The following is a 16,736-nucleotide window of genomic DNA, read 5'->3' as shown; positions in this document are numbered from 1 at the left end:
GAAGAGCCTCTGACCTAATAAAGTAATTGAAGTCATCGTTCTAAACTTTCCCATAAAGAAATCTTAACACCCACATGGCTTCACTAAAGATTTCTATCAAACATTTGCAAAATAAATAACAACTCTACAGAAATTCCTCCCAAAAATAGAAGAGTAAACACTTCCCAATCCGTTTTATGAGATCAGCATTACTCTGATACTAAAGCAGACAAGGACATTTCAAGAAAGTGCACACCGATATCCTCCAAGGAATTAGGTGAGAAAAAGCCTTAGTCAAATGTTAATGAATCAAATCCACTCCAATTGAAAAGAAACTTCCTCAACTTGATAAAAGTCTCTACAAAAATGTATAGCTAATACACTTAATAGTGAAAGACTGAATACTTTCCCCCAAGATCAGGAACAAAACAAGGATGCCCACACTACACTTCTACCTTTTTAACACAGTACTGAGATCTTAACCAGTGAAATAAAAAAAAGACATCAAGACTAGAAAGGAAGAAATCAAACCATCTGTGTTCACAGACAACATGACTGACTACACAGCAATCTACAAAAGGAATCCACAGAGAAAAGAAACTGCCAAATCTAGCAAGTGAGTTAGTAAGGTCATAGAATAAAAGATCAACACAGAAATGTTTCCATACAATAGAAACAAAAATTGGAAACGAGAATATTTCTAAAAGGAATACCATTTAAAATAGCATCAATAAACATGGAATCCATAGGCACAAATCTAACAAAACATGTGCAAGATCTGAATGCTATATGCTACAAAAGAAAACTGTTAAGTGAAATCAAAGAAGATTTTTACACATGGAGAGATATATCATATCTGTAAGATTAAATATTCAATATTTTAAAGATGTCAATTCTCCCCATATTTTCTTAGATTCAGCACCTATCAAAATCTCGGCAAAATTTTTGGTAGAAACTGACAAGCTAACTTTAAAGTGTATATATAAAGGCAACAGAACCAGAACAACTTTGAAAAGAGAACAAAGTTGGAGGATTCATATTATCTCCATTCAAGACCACTGAAATTTCAATAACCAAGATAATATGGTTGGGCGGGTGGAGGTAGAAGAGGTTACAAGGGGGATAAGTGGCAATGAAAAAAAACTACAAAAATATATGTATATTAAAAAAAAAAAAAGCCCTGGCTGGTGTGGCCCAGTGGATTGAGCACTGGCCTGCAAACCAAAGGGTCGCTGGTTTGATTCCCAGTCAGGGCATGTGCCTGGGTTGCAGGCCAGGTCCCCAGTGGGGCGGCGGGAAGGTGGTGTATGTGAGAGGAAACCACACATTGATGTTTCTCTCCCTCTTTTTCTCCATCCCTTCCCCTGTGTCTAAAAAAAACAACAACGTATTTTTCAGACTATAAGACACGCTCGATCTCTCCCTCTCTCTCTCCTGCCCCCCCCCAAATTGGGGAGGAATAATGTTTGTTAATACTGCTGTTGAGTTCTGTTTACATTTACATTGGTGAAATATTATGTTATTTATGTTATTAAATATTTTACCACATTTTTTTCTTCAAAATTTTTTTCCTATTTTCCTCCTCTAAAACCTAGGCATGTCTTATGGTCTGAAAAACATGGTATATAAAATCTTTTTTAAAAAGATAACATGGTATTGGCATAGGGGCAGACATATTGATCAGTGAAGAGACTAGAAATAGACCCACACAAATAATTCTCAACAATTGATTTTCAACACAGATGACAAGGGAAACCAATGGAGAAATGAAGTCTTTACAATGAAGAACACAGGAACAAATGTTCATCCATCCAAATGATAAGCAATGAATCTTGCACTTTATACAAAAGTTAATTCACAATTGATAATAGACATAAATGTAAAACATAAAACTATAAAATTTCTAGAAGAAGAACTGCTTAGGAGAAAATCTTCATGACCTTGGGTTAGGCAAAGATGTCTTAGAGAAGACATAAAAAGAATGAAACATAAAATGAAAAACTGATACAGTGGACTGTATCAACATTTAAAACCTTCTGGTTTTTTAGTGACACTTTTAAAAATGAAAAGACCAAGCTACAAACAGGCAGAAAATATCCAGAAATACATATCTTATACAGGAGTTACTCATACCCAGAATACACGCAAAATTTAAAAATCATAATGAGAATTCTAAGTAAATTAAAAATGGGCAAAAGACCTGAACAAACATTTTGCAAACAAGAAAAAAAGAAAGAGCATGGGCATACAAGAGAGAAATTGATGGCAAATACACTTTTTTTTTTAATGCTCAACATCCTTTCATCATTAGGAAAGTTAAAATTAAAATCACAATTGATCACAAACACAACCACAGACAAGTGATATCTACCACTTCAAACCTATTAGAATGGCTAAAATTTAAAAGACTGACAATAACAAGTGCATACATAGACATGGAACTATTATACTATGCTGATGAGAAAGCAGAACGGTAGTCACTTTGGAAATCAGTACAGCAATTTATAAATTTCAACATACACTTACCATTAGGACAATAAATTTCATTCCCAGGTATTTACTCAAGGAAAATGACAGCATATATCAACAAAAACACCTCTATTTAAATATCCATATAGACATTATTCACTGTAGTGGTAGTTGATCAATTTTATACATTTTTCAAATTCACTGAAATATATGTAAATTACACCTCAACAAACCTAATTCATAAAAAAACAAAAATTTCATTCCACAGTCAGCCTCCCTGACTCTACCCAGGCTTGTCTAAATACCTCTTTCATGTACTCCTACAGCTTTCTACATAGCAATTCATGTTCTCAGTTTATGGTAGGGTGTCAAACTCATTTTCACCGGGGGCCACATCAGCCTCACAGTTGCCTTCAAAGGGCTAACTGTAATTTTAGGACTGTATAAATGTAACTACTCCTTAATTAGGGGCAAGGAGCTTGGCACTGCTGCTGGGTAGAAACCAGGTGCCAGGCCAGATAAACCAAGGTGGAGGGCTGTATTCGGCCCGAGGGCCTTGTGTTTGCCACCTGTGGTTTAAGGGGGTCTAACAATCTCCTCTTATCTTTGGATCCTTAACACTAAGACCAATGCCTGGCAGAAAGCAGACCAATGAATCTGAGTGAAACCAGTTATTGTCCTCATATATTTTAGTCTTACTTTCCTCTAAAAACTTGCAATTAATTCTATTTTATCTGATTTTCTAGTAGCCTTTAAGTTGTTACACCTATTTCATAGGTAAGTTTTTCATTTCTACAATAATATTGTTTCTAATTGGCTTAAAAAACATGTTGTTTTTCTTTTGTTCTCTGTTCTACCAACATAGCCAGCTTTGTATGATGACACCTGGATGCTGACACTCTGAAGTTAAGGCAGGTGAGACACAAGCAAAGTCAGGTATTTTAATCAAACGACAACTTCAGGAACGTGCGAGTTGAAAAGTATGAGGAAGGCCATCTTCTCCGGCCAAACCACCACAACTCTATCGCCTGCAGACCCACACTCTCATGTTAAGAGCACTATCCTCCACAAAATACAGATGCTCTCAGAAGAACAGTAAACAGGTGCTTAATATCACAGCCTGCCCACAGAGAGCCTACTACGGCCTGAGGGAAGAAAGGGTAGGTGGTTCTGCTCTGGGCCCTGGCTGGCCAGCCTAAATGCAACAAGTTTCTGGTACTCAAACAGGAGAAAGGCCCTGAGCCTAAGTCATTATCTTACCATTTTTAATTAAGACCAGATGTAAAACAGAGGAAAAAAATACAAAAATAAAAAAGATTAAGAACTTATAGCAGGTTAGAATTTAGTTAAGGAAAACATCTATTACATGCATTGTTCTGGTCACTATTAAGAGGACACAAAATGAAGTATGGTAAGCAAATGAGGGCAGAAATACTTTTAATCTGAAAATATGTTTAAAAGAAACACACATCAAAGATGGCAGCATAAGGAAACAAAGCTCGCCTCCTTGCACAACCACATCCAAATTACAACTAAAATATAGAACTCTCACTCAGAACCATCTAAAATCGAGGTGAATTGAAGTCTGACAAGTAAGGAATTAAAGAAACCACATCCATCCAACTGGTAGGAGAGGCAGAGTCATGGAACAGCCTGGCCCCACACCCACATGTGGTGGATAAAATTTCAGGAGGGAAATCTTGGGAGCAAGGAATCCCAGCCCCACAGCAGGCCCCACAGCCCAGGGTTCCAGTCGCCAGGAAGACAAATCCCCATAACTTCTGGCTGCAAAAACCAGCAGTGATTGAGTTGGTGGAAGGGACTTCTAGAGTCCCAAGCAGTTCCCCTTAAAGAACCCACACACGGACTTACTCAGACTCACTCCCTGTGGGCTCCAGTGCCAGGGTAGCAGCTTGAAAGGCACCAGTGGCATGCAGGGAGGACGTGAAGGGTCTGGCACCAGGGCAGGAGCTGGGAGACAGCTTCCTCCCAGACAGAAAGATGGGCAAAGACCACTGTCCCTTATCTGAGCCCTCCCCCACAGAACCATAGAGCCACACAGCTGGCAGGCAGGTGCCACATCTGAGACTCCATCAACCTGGCTAATACTATTTGCCCCACCCTGGAGATCCCCTGAGACTCTGTCCCACCCAACTTGGGTATACCAAACTGTTAAACATAACTTTTCCATATGAATGGCTGTTCTTGTCTCCGGCTTCACAACTTCCTAAATCCTATCAAACAAGCAACAGCTGGCCTCAGTAAGCCCCCATCCCTGTACCTCTTGCTAAGAGGCCCCAGGCCCAGCACTAGCAGCAGTCAGCCTAGATTCACAGCTTAGCTTCGTCTGGGAATCTCCAAGCCCAGCACAAGTAGCACCATCTCAGATAGCTTTATAGCTCAGGCAGGGTGGCCTGGGCAGAACACAGATGGGGGCTGACCTTGGCCTGCACCACCTGGGAAACCCCAGGGCCTGTGCACCCAGTGGACAGGTACAGACCACATCAGACTTATTTAAGAAAATGAAGATCAAAGCTATTAACAATAAAATGTCAATATATACATATCTATCAACAGTTGAATAAAAAAAACTAAGCAAACAAGAAGAAGAGAGACAGAATCATGGATAGGGAGAGCATTTTGATGGTTGCCTGATGGGAGTGAGGTGTAGGGGAATGGTAGAGAGGTGAAGGGATTAAGAAATACAAATAGGTAGTTGCAGAATAGCCATGGGGATGTACAGCACAGTACAGGAAATGGAGTAGCTGAGAAACTTATACACATGACCCATGGACATGAACAATGGTGTGGGAATTGCCTGAGGGAGTGGGGGGTGCTGGGTGGAGGGGGCAAAGGGGGAGAAATTGGGACAACTATAATTGCATAATCAATAAAATATAATTGAAAACAATTTTAAAAAAGAAATATACACAACTTATGTATTATTAAATAAAATATTAAGAAACAACAGGGATGTTTGTAGGTATGACTAACATTTTAGGGTTACCTTTAACAGTAGTCCTACGGGCACCAGAAAACCAAAATAGCATGCACTCCGAGGTAAAGCGGGGGGGGGGGAACAGCATACACCAGTGTGCTGCAGCACAAAGACAGTGAATTTTTAACTTAGCCCGATCTGGATTTAAATCTTAGCTCCAGCTAGCTGTGTGATCTTAAGCAGTTTCTTAAATTCCCTGAGGCCCAATTTTCCTATCTGGGAAATAACAGCAATTAATATCAACCTTCACAAGGTTGCCATTAACGTTAACTATAATAAGCTATGTCTAGGAATGGCAAATAGATTTCATTTCACATGCAGTCCTAATGCACTGCTGGTTGCATCCTGGAACACTGTGTTAGAAAGGACCATGGCGCTACTCCTGAGCTCAGCTGGAAGAGCACTGTGATCACCTGGCCACATCCCTCACGGGGAATGGGTAGCAGTTTGCAAGCCAGGCATGTGTCATCCCTGTGCCCCAAAAGCAGTAACTAGCTCTTCTTATTCCTAAAACACCCCAGTGCTGCTGGTCACAAAAGGTGTTTAATATTAATAGTATGTTCCTTGTTCCTTATTTTCAACTTAATTTTCAGATTCTGGGGGGAAGAGCTCCATTAAGACAGAAGAAGCCTGGTGCTATGAAAAAGCATATTCTTTCCTACAAAAAAAAAATCCCTTTTAAATTAGCAGATTAGGGTCCTTCTTCATAAGCTTTTCAATTCAAGCTTTTTCTTATACTTGATCCAAATTTCTATAATTATGTAAACAATCATAAAACGTGGGTCCGAAGAAGAGGTTAATATAGAGAAGACAACTATCTGGAAGGCAGCCTCAACATTACCTGCTGACCCAAGTACTTGAGTCCGTCCAAGCAAACTTTCCACTCGATCAGCAGCTGGTAGGCATCCTCCTTCCCACCCCATATCTTCACCATGAAACAGGACACAGACGTATCAAGACGGTCCGGCATTATTCCAAAATCCAGACTCCGCCACGTTGGATTCTGTTGATGGAAACAAAAGCATGCTTTAGGAGGACCCTAACTTGTTTACAGTTCTTTCAATTAGATTGTAGATCATTTTGTTTTTGAAAACCAAAGACTTCATGAGTGTATTAAATTACAAACTTAAGTCAACCAAGAAGACACTCCAATTAACACAACAGGGGTGGGTAATAATGGTATTTTAAAACAGCTCTGCTTATTGTAGTCATTAAAAGGGGCATATATCCTTAATCATCTGATAATCTATTTCTTTATTCAACAATTAAGGCACACTTATCAAGAACCAACACAGAAACAATGTCCTCAAAGCACCTTGAGCCCACTAGATTCCAACTTCTGTTTGCTGGAGCACACACACAGGAGCGACAGGAGACAAGGTGGGGGGGAGACGGGACCAGGGGGGTGACCTCTGTGCCTTGCTGAAGCAGCTGTCCTCTACTGTGTATAAGGTGTGGGGCCACTGAAAGGTTTTAGGGTTAATGAACTACCACATGCAACAACATGGATGAACCTCACAAATACTATATTCAGCAAAGAATATATGCCATATTTTCAAAACCTGCCAGTTCAAAAACTACCAGAACTAACCTCTGGTGCTAACAGTCAGGACAACAGTTCTCCTTTGGAGGGGGTGGTAACTAGAGGGAAAACACAAGAGGTGCTGATGCTGCATTTCTTAATCTGGTTACACTGATCCCTTTGAAAAGTCATCAGGCGATTATTTGTGCCCTTTAACGTGCTGTATCTCAACAAAAAGTAATAAAACTAATTTTTAAAAGACCCAATAATGGGGAAAATACAGCATCTCACAAATGAAATGAAGGTAATTTTAAGCCCTAAAGCCTCAGTAACAGGAGCGGGAGGACCTTCCTGTCCTTCAAATTACACCACCTGAAAAGGCAGCCATTCACTGGCCTGTGTGTTCCCCTCTGACGGAGTACGTGTGCTCTAGAATACAAAATAACCTCAAAACCTCACTGTCAATGATAAGCCCCAGAAAATGCATGAAATATCCACTGCTCTCCAAAGTAGAAAAAAAGAAAGACTTGGTGAATATATCTGAGAGCTGTATTACAGGAGGGATAAGATTTTGGAGGTAGTAGCTGTATTAAATATTCCTAAATACTTCATTCTAAAATAAATTAAAAACCTTTGGAGTGAACAGTAGTCTTTTGAAGTTATTTCATGTGGCTGGAGACTGGGGTTTCTCTCCTAAGTCAATACAATAATACAGCTCTATGACTATAATAGAGCTATTGTCAGTCTACTTACAGTGGCCTTCCTTTATACTTTTATAAAATAGCTGCCAGGCAATGAGCAATAAGGCCCGAGTTGGTGCATTCAGATGCTGGCAGATACAGTCTGCCACACATTCAAAGATTTATTGCTCAATAATGTTATTGTAAACAACCCATAAAATGATTTTTATTTATATTTATCTAAACACACCAGCCTGCTTTCTAGAAAGAACAAATTATTCAAGTACCTACATCATTTAGGGACCTAAACCATATTAATCACTAATTCACAGTGGCAGAATGTCAGGATATACATATCGTTAAAAATTCACAGCCCATTAACTACCCACAGTGAATGTAAAATTATTATTTATTACCAGAACAATTTCTTTACAACAATGATCATTAACAGCTCAATTCATACCTATTTAATTGAAGAGATACACAAAAATAGAAAATTTTCAAAACACACAAACTAGGCTATCACTGTTCTTAATACTCAATAACAAATGTGTGGTCACAAGAAACACAGCTAAAGCTTCATAAAAGACGTTCCAACTTTCTCAAAACATACAAGACAGCTCACTCTCTTAGGAACTGCGTACTGAATTTGTAAGCGGTATTTATTCCTCAGCCCAATAAACTCTTCTTTCCCATTTCATTCACCTCTATTCATCTTCATGTCTTGACTCAGGAATTACTTATTGGTAGAAACCTTTACTAACCACCCTATCCCAAACTGAGATAAATAATACTTCTACATATTTTCATAGTATCCTCTTCTTCCCTGGTAAAATAATTGCATGTGTCAATTATATCAGTCTCCCTCCAAATCATGTAGTTGACCAGAACAAAGTCGGAAAACCCTAAACACAATGTACTGTAACATGGAGTAACATAATTTGGCATCATCAAGAGAAGCCAACTCCCTAGTCACAGACTCACACCTGCAAAGATGAAAAGCTAGTTCATTCAGTGACAATTGAACAGAAACATAAACTTTGAGAGTCATTCAGGCCAGTATCTCATAAATGACTATTTGTGCTGTTCATGTCAGTTTTTCCCCAAAGATTTAAAAAGAGCTCAGGCAGCCCTGGCTGGTGTGGCTCAGTGGGTTGAGTGCCGGCCTGTGAACCAAAGGGTCGCTGGTTCAATTCCCAGTGAGGGCACATGCCTGGGTTGCCAGCCAGGTCCCCAGTAGAGGGTACGTGACAGGCAACCACACATTGATGTTTTCCTTCCTCTCTTTCTCCTTCCCTTCCCCTCTCTCTAAAAATAAATCAATAAAATCTTTTTTTTTTTATTAAAGAAGAGCTCAGGCAGTCTCAATTCCAACATAAATTTATGGTTCTGATAAATTGTTACATGCTTTCCCTAAAAAACATATGCCCTAGAACTTTGTTTACTCAATTGTGAGGCCCATCACTGACTTCGGCTAGTCTAACTCTAGGAGACATTTCATCAGTTGAAGGAGTGTGGTACAGGGAAGCGACAGGATGCTGCAAAAGAGCAGGGCTCTGGGACAGCAGTTTTATGAGTCACCACTAGCTTTACAGTCCAGAGCAAGTTCCTCAGCCTGAACCTCAGTTTCCTTAATAAAACAAGCATATCGCTTACCCTGTAGCACTGTTATCAGAATAAGAAACAATACATATATTGCAGCCAGCACCCTACTTGAATTACAAATGAGTGCTTAATAATTAATACCCTTTATGTATTAAAAAGCACACATGAATTAGCTATCACTGTTCTTACTCCCACCATGAGATTTTAAATTTTTTAATAAAAGTTATAAAACTCCCCTTTAAAAGTTTATCTAATAATTAATTTTGTAATCATTAAAGATGGATACAAATGGGTTCACTACAATTTGTCCCTTGTGCATGTACAAAATCCACTTTAGAGAATTCGGTTCCTTCCATTCTTACTACTTCTATCATTTTAGTTATTACCAATGACCCTTCAATCATGTTAAGGCTATAACCTCCTCCTGAACCAAAAATAACAAAGTTCCCAAGAGTTAACAAACAGTTTGGAGGGCGTGGCTAGCTGAAGCCAGAGACATTAAAGCTGAATAATACATTTCACCAGTAATTATTTTATGCTAAATATATCTTAGAAGAAACCATCACTCTGATGTATAACTTGCAGGCACATCTCCACCATCTAACCTGTCAAAGGTGGATAATTCTTGTTACTCAATGCGGTAAACATTTATTGGCCTTTTCTGGGTAAAGCATTGTGCCAGGACATTAGAATATAGGAAAATGAGTAAGCCGAGGATGCCTGTCCACCAGATGCTCCTAATTGTGCATGACCTGTAACTTTATCCCTTCCAAAATCTTACTCTTACGCCATCCAGCCTTTTGCTATCATCTGTCTCTCTAGGTCATTCCCCTGCTGCCAGGTGCTCAGTTCCTTGGCCCCCCCTTTGTCACATTTGCCTGGCAAAACCTGGCCTGCTCACTCCACTTCAGCCATGCTAACTTCTTAGCCATGTCGTAAAAACCTCAAGTGCTCTCCTGCCTTTGTACTTTCCTGTTTCTTGGCCTGGAACAGTCTTCCCCCACAGACGCACAGTTTGTTCCCTTAGATCTTTCAGGTGTCTGCTCAAATGATCCTCTTCTATAGGATTACCATAGAAACACAGGCGAGCACCCCTGCCAAATACTCCTTTTTGCTGCTTTACTTTACTCCACTATGTTTACTGCCACTTAACATATACCAATTTAACAATTCTAGTATGTACTTTTCTTCACTTTATAAGATGAATTCTGACTTTAGAAACGTGAAAACAATACAGTCCTATAATATTTGACCACCAGGTGGCAGTCATCTACTGCTTCCACAGGCACAACCTTAAAAGTGGCCACAACCTTAAAAGTGGCAGTTGTTAGTGTCAACTGTTCTAAGTTAGGCACAGTGTTGGCACTAAGTGTGCTGAGTTTAACTGACATTTAAAATACCCTTGTTGTAGCCCTGGCTGGCGTAGCTCAGTGGATTGAGCGCGGACTGGGAACCAAAGTGTCCCAGGTTCGATTCCCAGTCAGGGCACATGTCTGGGTTGCAGGCCATAACCCCCAGCAACCACACATCGATGTTTCTCTCTCTCTCTGTCTATCTCCCTCCCTTCCCCTCTAAAACTAAACAAATAAAATCTTTAAAAAATAAAAAAATAAAATAAAATACCCTTGTTGATTTAGATTTAAACAAAAGGAGTCTTGTGTATAATATCTATCAAAAATTTAAATTTAATAGTAAAGAAATAACAAAGTGCTCACAAGTAACCAGAACTCTCACAGACTGCTAGTGAGAGTGTAAATGAAACAATAAATTTGGAAAACTGTTTGGTACTGTGTACCAAAGCTGGTCCCATGCATATTCCAAGCCAAGTCCACTCCTACATATATACCCAACAGAAAGGCATTCATACATCCAAAAGATGTATATAAGAAAGTTCATAGCAACACTACTCACCTTAGCTCAAAACTAGAAACTAACCATCAGTAGAAGACTGGACACATTCTGGTATATTCACAGAATGGAATACTACAAAACAAACTACAAATACATCCTGGCAATAATAATGGTGACTCTTCAAATAGAAAGTTAAGACGCGGAAGTCAGACATGACAGAGTGCACAACATACGGTCTCATCTCCATAAAGTTCAGAAACGGGTGAAATTAACTTACGATGTTAGAAGTCGAGAGAGTAGCAGAAACTGCAGAGGGGCAAGGGGCCTTCTAGGGCACTGAAAATCTGCTTCTTCACGTAGACACTAGTTGTTACGTGGGTGTATTCGATTTGAAAATAATGACCAAGATATATATTTAAGATCTGTAAAGTCATCTGTATGTTAAAATTCAATAAAAAGTATTACATTTTTATGGAGGCAAGAAGGCCCGGAAAAAGAGCAACACGGCATGAACTTGGTATTAGAGAAACAAATATCTGTCAATGAAGAAAGAACCTCACCCATCTTCTTTATGGGACTGAAGAAAAGAAAATTCCCACAAATTAAGGAAGCAGATTTATATTTTACTGCTGAAGTACATAGAAAAGATTCCCTATCACAGGTCAAGCAATGAACCTGAAGGAAAAAAAACCGCTACATAAATACTCCCTTAAAATGGGCGAAACAAATTTCAAAGTAATAAAAGATTCCTAAGATTGAATCACAATTCACACTGGACTATTGCCAAGGCCCTGTGTTTCAGTTCAAACACAAGTGTTTATTTTTTCTTGGTGAACATAAGATGCTGCTGAGTCTTACAACTGACAAGTCGGATTAGGAGATATACATATACACACACACACACACACACACACACACACACACTATAAATTGGTTTCTCCTCACTTGTTTGCCAAGAACAAGCCCAGCACAACACAATGCCCATGGAAGATGCGAGGCTGATGCACACCGAGCCCCTGCCTTCATGAGGTCATCTTGCACATTAAAGGACCTACAGCGCCCTATGAGCAGCTATTATACTGACTTAGAACAGTACTAGCAGTGTAAGTACAAAGTGTATGTTTTTTAAAGCACACATAAAAAAAGAAATTTCTTCCTGCTATATTACAGATTGTAAGAAAGCTTTTCAGAAGCGTCTACAACTGCACTGTTTAATACTACATCCATTAGCTACCGTGGCTATTTAAAGTAAAATTAAATAAAACTAAAGATTCAGTTCCTCAGTAACACTTAACCACATTTCAAGTGCTCAACAGCCACATGTAGCTAGTGGTGGCTGTACGGGACAGTGACAGAACACTGCCATCAGCGCATAAAGGTGATTGGACAGCACTAATTTGGAGTGTTCAGGAGTGAGAGGCACAGGATAGGAACGTAAGGACAGTTTACCTAACCTTTAGAGAAAACACTCTTTTTAATCTTGTGTCCATTTTTCCATGTTGCCTTTGACATTGGAATGGCAAAACTGCAGGGTGGGAAGGAGAGGGTAGAGGTGTAAGAGAGTATGGGAGGCGGAAATAGTGATGGAAAAACATAGAGTAAAAAAAAGCTCTGGCTGGTGTGGTTCAGTGGATTGACTGCTGGCCTGCGAACCAACGGGTCTCCAGCTGGATTTCCAGTCTAGGACACAAGCCTGGGTTGCGGGCCAGGTCCCACAGTAGGGGGTATGTGAGAGGCAACCACACATTGATGTTTCTCTCCCTCTCTCCTTCCCTTCCCCTCTCTAAAAATAAATTTTTTTAAATAAATAAATAAAATTTTTTGAAAAAAACTGTCCTGGCTGAGGTGGCTCAGTGCACTGAGCACTGGCCTGTGAACCGAAAGGTTGCTGGTCCCATTCCCAGTCAGGGCCAGGGTTGCGGGCCAGGCGCCCAGTTGGGAGCACAAGAGGCAACCAACCAATGTTTCTCTCTCACATCTATGTTTCTCTCCCTTTCTTTCTCCCTCCTTTTCCCTCTCTATAAATAAATAAATAAATAAATAAATAAATAAATAAATAAATAAATAAATCCTTTTTAAAACTTAAAAAAAAAAAAAAGAATGGCAAAACCAGGCCACTCTGGTCTAAGGACCAAGCTCAGAATATAAACCTAGGGAAAACAGTCAAATCCTTAAAGTTATGTGAGTGAAAAAGATTATTCACAAGCTCAGAGCCCATCCTAGTTTACCCAAGTGAAAATTTACTGAAAGCTCAGCAAAAAAGTATTACTTTGCCTAATCCTTCAGTAGCTAATTAGACATCAGTCAATAAAATATTTGTGGATGAATCCATTGATTAAGAAACATTTGCTGAGCAACTTCTATATGCCAAGCACAGTGGCAACCAGGAGGAATAAAATCATTTCAATCACTAATTCTATTCAGCATATATCAACTAGTTTCAGAATTAAACTCCTGAGCAGGGAAAAAAATCAACAAATTCTGCTCATCTGTGGTTCTTCAGAGACAGCAAGAAGGGAGGTGACACCGTGACATCCCCAGCACATTCCCAGGGGGTCACTGACTCCTGTGATGCTAAATGCCTATTAATCTGAACCAGTCGCAATGATTTAGCAAAAAGCTAAGACTCCTTTCAAAAGAAAAAAAATGAATTGAAGTTTACCAAACTTACAATCCTTCCCAAAAACATCATAATCTTAAAGAATATCCTGAAAAGGAAATACCAATGAATCAACATTTCACAAACGACTACCCAACAGAATGCAGTGGGAGCTAAGGAGACATGAAGGTATTCGGGCAGTCTCCAACCTCCTCTACTTTAGGAGGGGAGATGCTCATGAATAAGTACAATGCAGGCAAATGTTGATCAGTGATACACTCAGGAAACCACCACTGTAGAAAACTGTAAGTTGAAAGGACCTTGGGAGTCTTTTTGTCCAACCCTCTTGCTCATCTGGAATCCAGTTTACAAAACACTATTTAGCCTAAGTACACCAGGGATGAAGACACCACAATTCATCAACGGGTCAGAAGACAAGAGTCGAAAGGAGTTGAAGATAGGAGTGAACATTCAGAGAGAGGATGTTCAGAAATATGGATGTGGAAGTCAACTGAATATCAAGTAAATACAATACTAATAATGCAGAGTAATACACTAAGGTACCACTATAGCATAGTGTCCATTATGATACAAATCCAGAGAAAACGCAATGAGATGTAAAACCATCTCCAACTGGAGTTTTGACTATGGAAAGGGGAGTAGATAAATCCAAGTGACATCTACTCTTTCTGCTCCCTTCCCCTGCTCTCACTTGTCTATGGGCCATTCCTATTTCCACCTAAGCCAGAAGAAAAGGAAAAATTAATATTTACTCAGTAGCTACTATGTGTCAGGGATGGTGCTAGTCATTTATCATGAATCATGTAATGTATGAGGACGTTTACTGATGACTGGAGCTACTCAGAGACGGACTTAAGGAAGCTGGTTGGCCTAGGATCTATTACGATATTTGAGATATTTGGAAGACTATTGGATTAAGAGGAGAGAGTAGTAGAAACTTTAAGCCGGAAGGTCTAGAAACTGAGGTTCTAGTCTCGCAGTTGCACAACTGCAGGAGTTGTTGGGCCCCCCTGTGTGTCAGTTTCTTAAGACCTACCCTATCTACATGTTTTTCTAAGGATCAAAATGGGATAACATATGTACAAGGCTTCTGCAAATACAACACATCACTGATATCCACCTATTCATCTAACAAATACTCATCACTGAGCATCCATACTACTCTACACCGCAGGATCGCACAGGTGAACACGGCTGCCACGGTCCTCACTCTCACGGGCGAACGGTCTCACACATAGGAGACAGATAGTAAATAAACACCTATGAACAAATTAGTGAATGAGAGTTTCCAATAGTGATGAACGCTTGAAGAAAATGAAACAGGTGATGGGAAAAACAGTGAATAGGGGAAAGAGAACTACTTCAGATGGAATAGTCATAGAAGGCCTAGCTGGAATGACAGAGATGAGACCTCAAAGAATTCTTCAGCCACACGAACAGCTGGAAAAACAAGTTGTTCCAGCAGAGCATAAGGAACAAATAAGCTTGGCATGTTCGACGCACTAAAAAAAACTGAGGTACGCCTGGGAGACAGTGAGTGAGAAAAGGTATTAGAAGGTGAGGTTTAAAAATGTGGACAGTAGCCAATTCCAGTATGGTCTTGGACCATTAAAGGGATATTATCATTACCATAAAGCTCTTCTTTTTATGAACATGGCCCAATAAATTAAGCCATGTATGCAAATATCAAGTGAACAGAGTATCAAAAGTAGGACACATCCAAATTTCCAACTGAGTGATGGCATTGCCATAAACAAGTAGGAGGATCCTAGACAATGGCCCTGGACACAAAATTTTTAAGAACTAAATCTAAACGAAGATTTCATGTATTACAATGATGGTAAGTAAAAAATCTCTATAGTAAATAGAAGTGATAGAATTATAAAATCTGAGTTGAAAAAAAAAACACCGATTTTTTAAAAGAAAAAAATACCAGTTCATTTAGCAAATATTTTTCCAGCACCTGCTGTGTGCCAGGCAAGCTCTAAGCACTAGAGATACAGCAACACGCAAATCGATGAAGACTGAAGTGTAAATAAGCAGAAGATTTAACTACAGAAGGATCACAGTACCAGAACTGAACTTGACCTTATTTTATGTCTCAGCATTTGCTGAGACAGGAATTGTAGGTTTGGACATATGTACCTGTCAGAAGTCAAACTTACCAAGGAATTCTTAATCACTTCACTTCTATAAAATTCTGGAAAAAAAAGAAAAAAAAACAATAAGTGACTTGGAAGAAAATAAGCTCATTAACTCTCAGTCTGGTAAATCGTTTAACAGGTTTCAGTGTAACTCTTAAAACATTTTCAAGGTATGGATCCTCTCTATATCTTTATCTGTAAAAAATAAAATAGAAATAAAGATTAAATTAAAGTATTTTAAAGGGAAAAACATTAGTAAAGAAAAGTCAAAACCAACTGAGATTTAAGCTAGTGATTTTTACTTTACTGGCTCCTATTTCCCTAGATTCAAATCTGTGTCCTTAATGCTAAGACTTTCTTCTCCCCTACCGACTGCCATTCTCTACAGCTGATTCCACATGCTCCGTCTTCTCAAACATCTGTTGTGATCATGCACAGTGGTATTATGGAATGAGTACTGATCTAGCAACCAAATAACCTTACATCTAGTTCCACCTATCATTAATATTCTGTCCCTTTAACTTTCTTTGGGACCACTTTTCATTAGACAACTTAGAGAATTAGACTAATAACCAAAGGTCCTCTATAAGCATTAAAATTTCATGATTCTACAAACCTTCAAGTATGTCGTAAATGTTACAAAACTTAAAGACACAAAAGAGAGAAACGTGACAGAGGTTCGGGTAGAGGTTCCGGCCACCCTCCAACAGTCCCTGTTGACCCTGCCAAAGTCACCTCCCCGATGCTGTCTCTGAAGAGCTTACAATGACCTTTGTATCCTGAGGTTGCTGAAGGGGACTGTTTCTCAAGTGCTATGTGCACACATACCGCTGGCACTTGGGGTGACTTTAAGTGATACATAGATAGC

At 39.3% G+C, this 16,736-nt stretch overlaps 1 protein-coding gene across 2 annotated transcripts in view; it reads right to left on the bottom strand.

Annotated features, from left to right (window-relative positions):
- The window catches only part of UVRAG (UV radiation resistance associated), a 292,940-nt gene that overhangs the window by 237,320 nt on the left and 38,884 nt on the right, over positions 1-16,736 (bottom strand). Inside the window, exons 3-4 of one of the 2 annotated variants that reach the window (XM_045818150.1) lie at positions 15,890-15,924; positions 6,288-6,449 (exon numbers count right to left, since the gene is read on the bottom strand). In XM_045818150.1, coding sequence (XP_045674106.1) covers positions 6,288-6,449; positions 15,890-15,924 — 197 coding nt within the window. The remainder of the gene's footprint in view (positions 1-6,287; positions 6,450-15,889; positions 15,925-16,736) is intronic. The other variant, XM_045818151.1, reaches the window with a different exon arrangement.

The sequence above is a fragment of the Phyllostomus hastatus genome, unplaced genomic scaffold (assembly GCF_019186645.2).
Source record: "Phyllostomus hastatus isolate PE091 unplaced genomic scaffold, TTU_PhHast_1.1 phas_scaffold_317, whole genome shotgun sequence".
Classification (NCBI taxonomy): Eukaryota; Metazoa; Chordata; class Mammalia; order Chiroptera; family Phyllostomidae; genus Phyllostomus; species Phyllostomus hastatus.
Note: the sequence above shows the minus strand (reverse complement) of the source record. Positions and strands in the feature narration are given on the sequence as shown.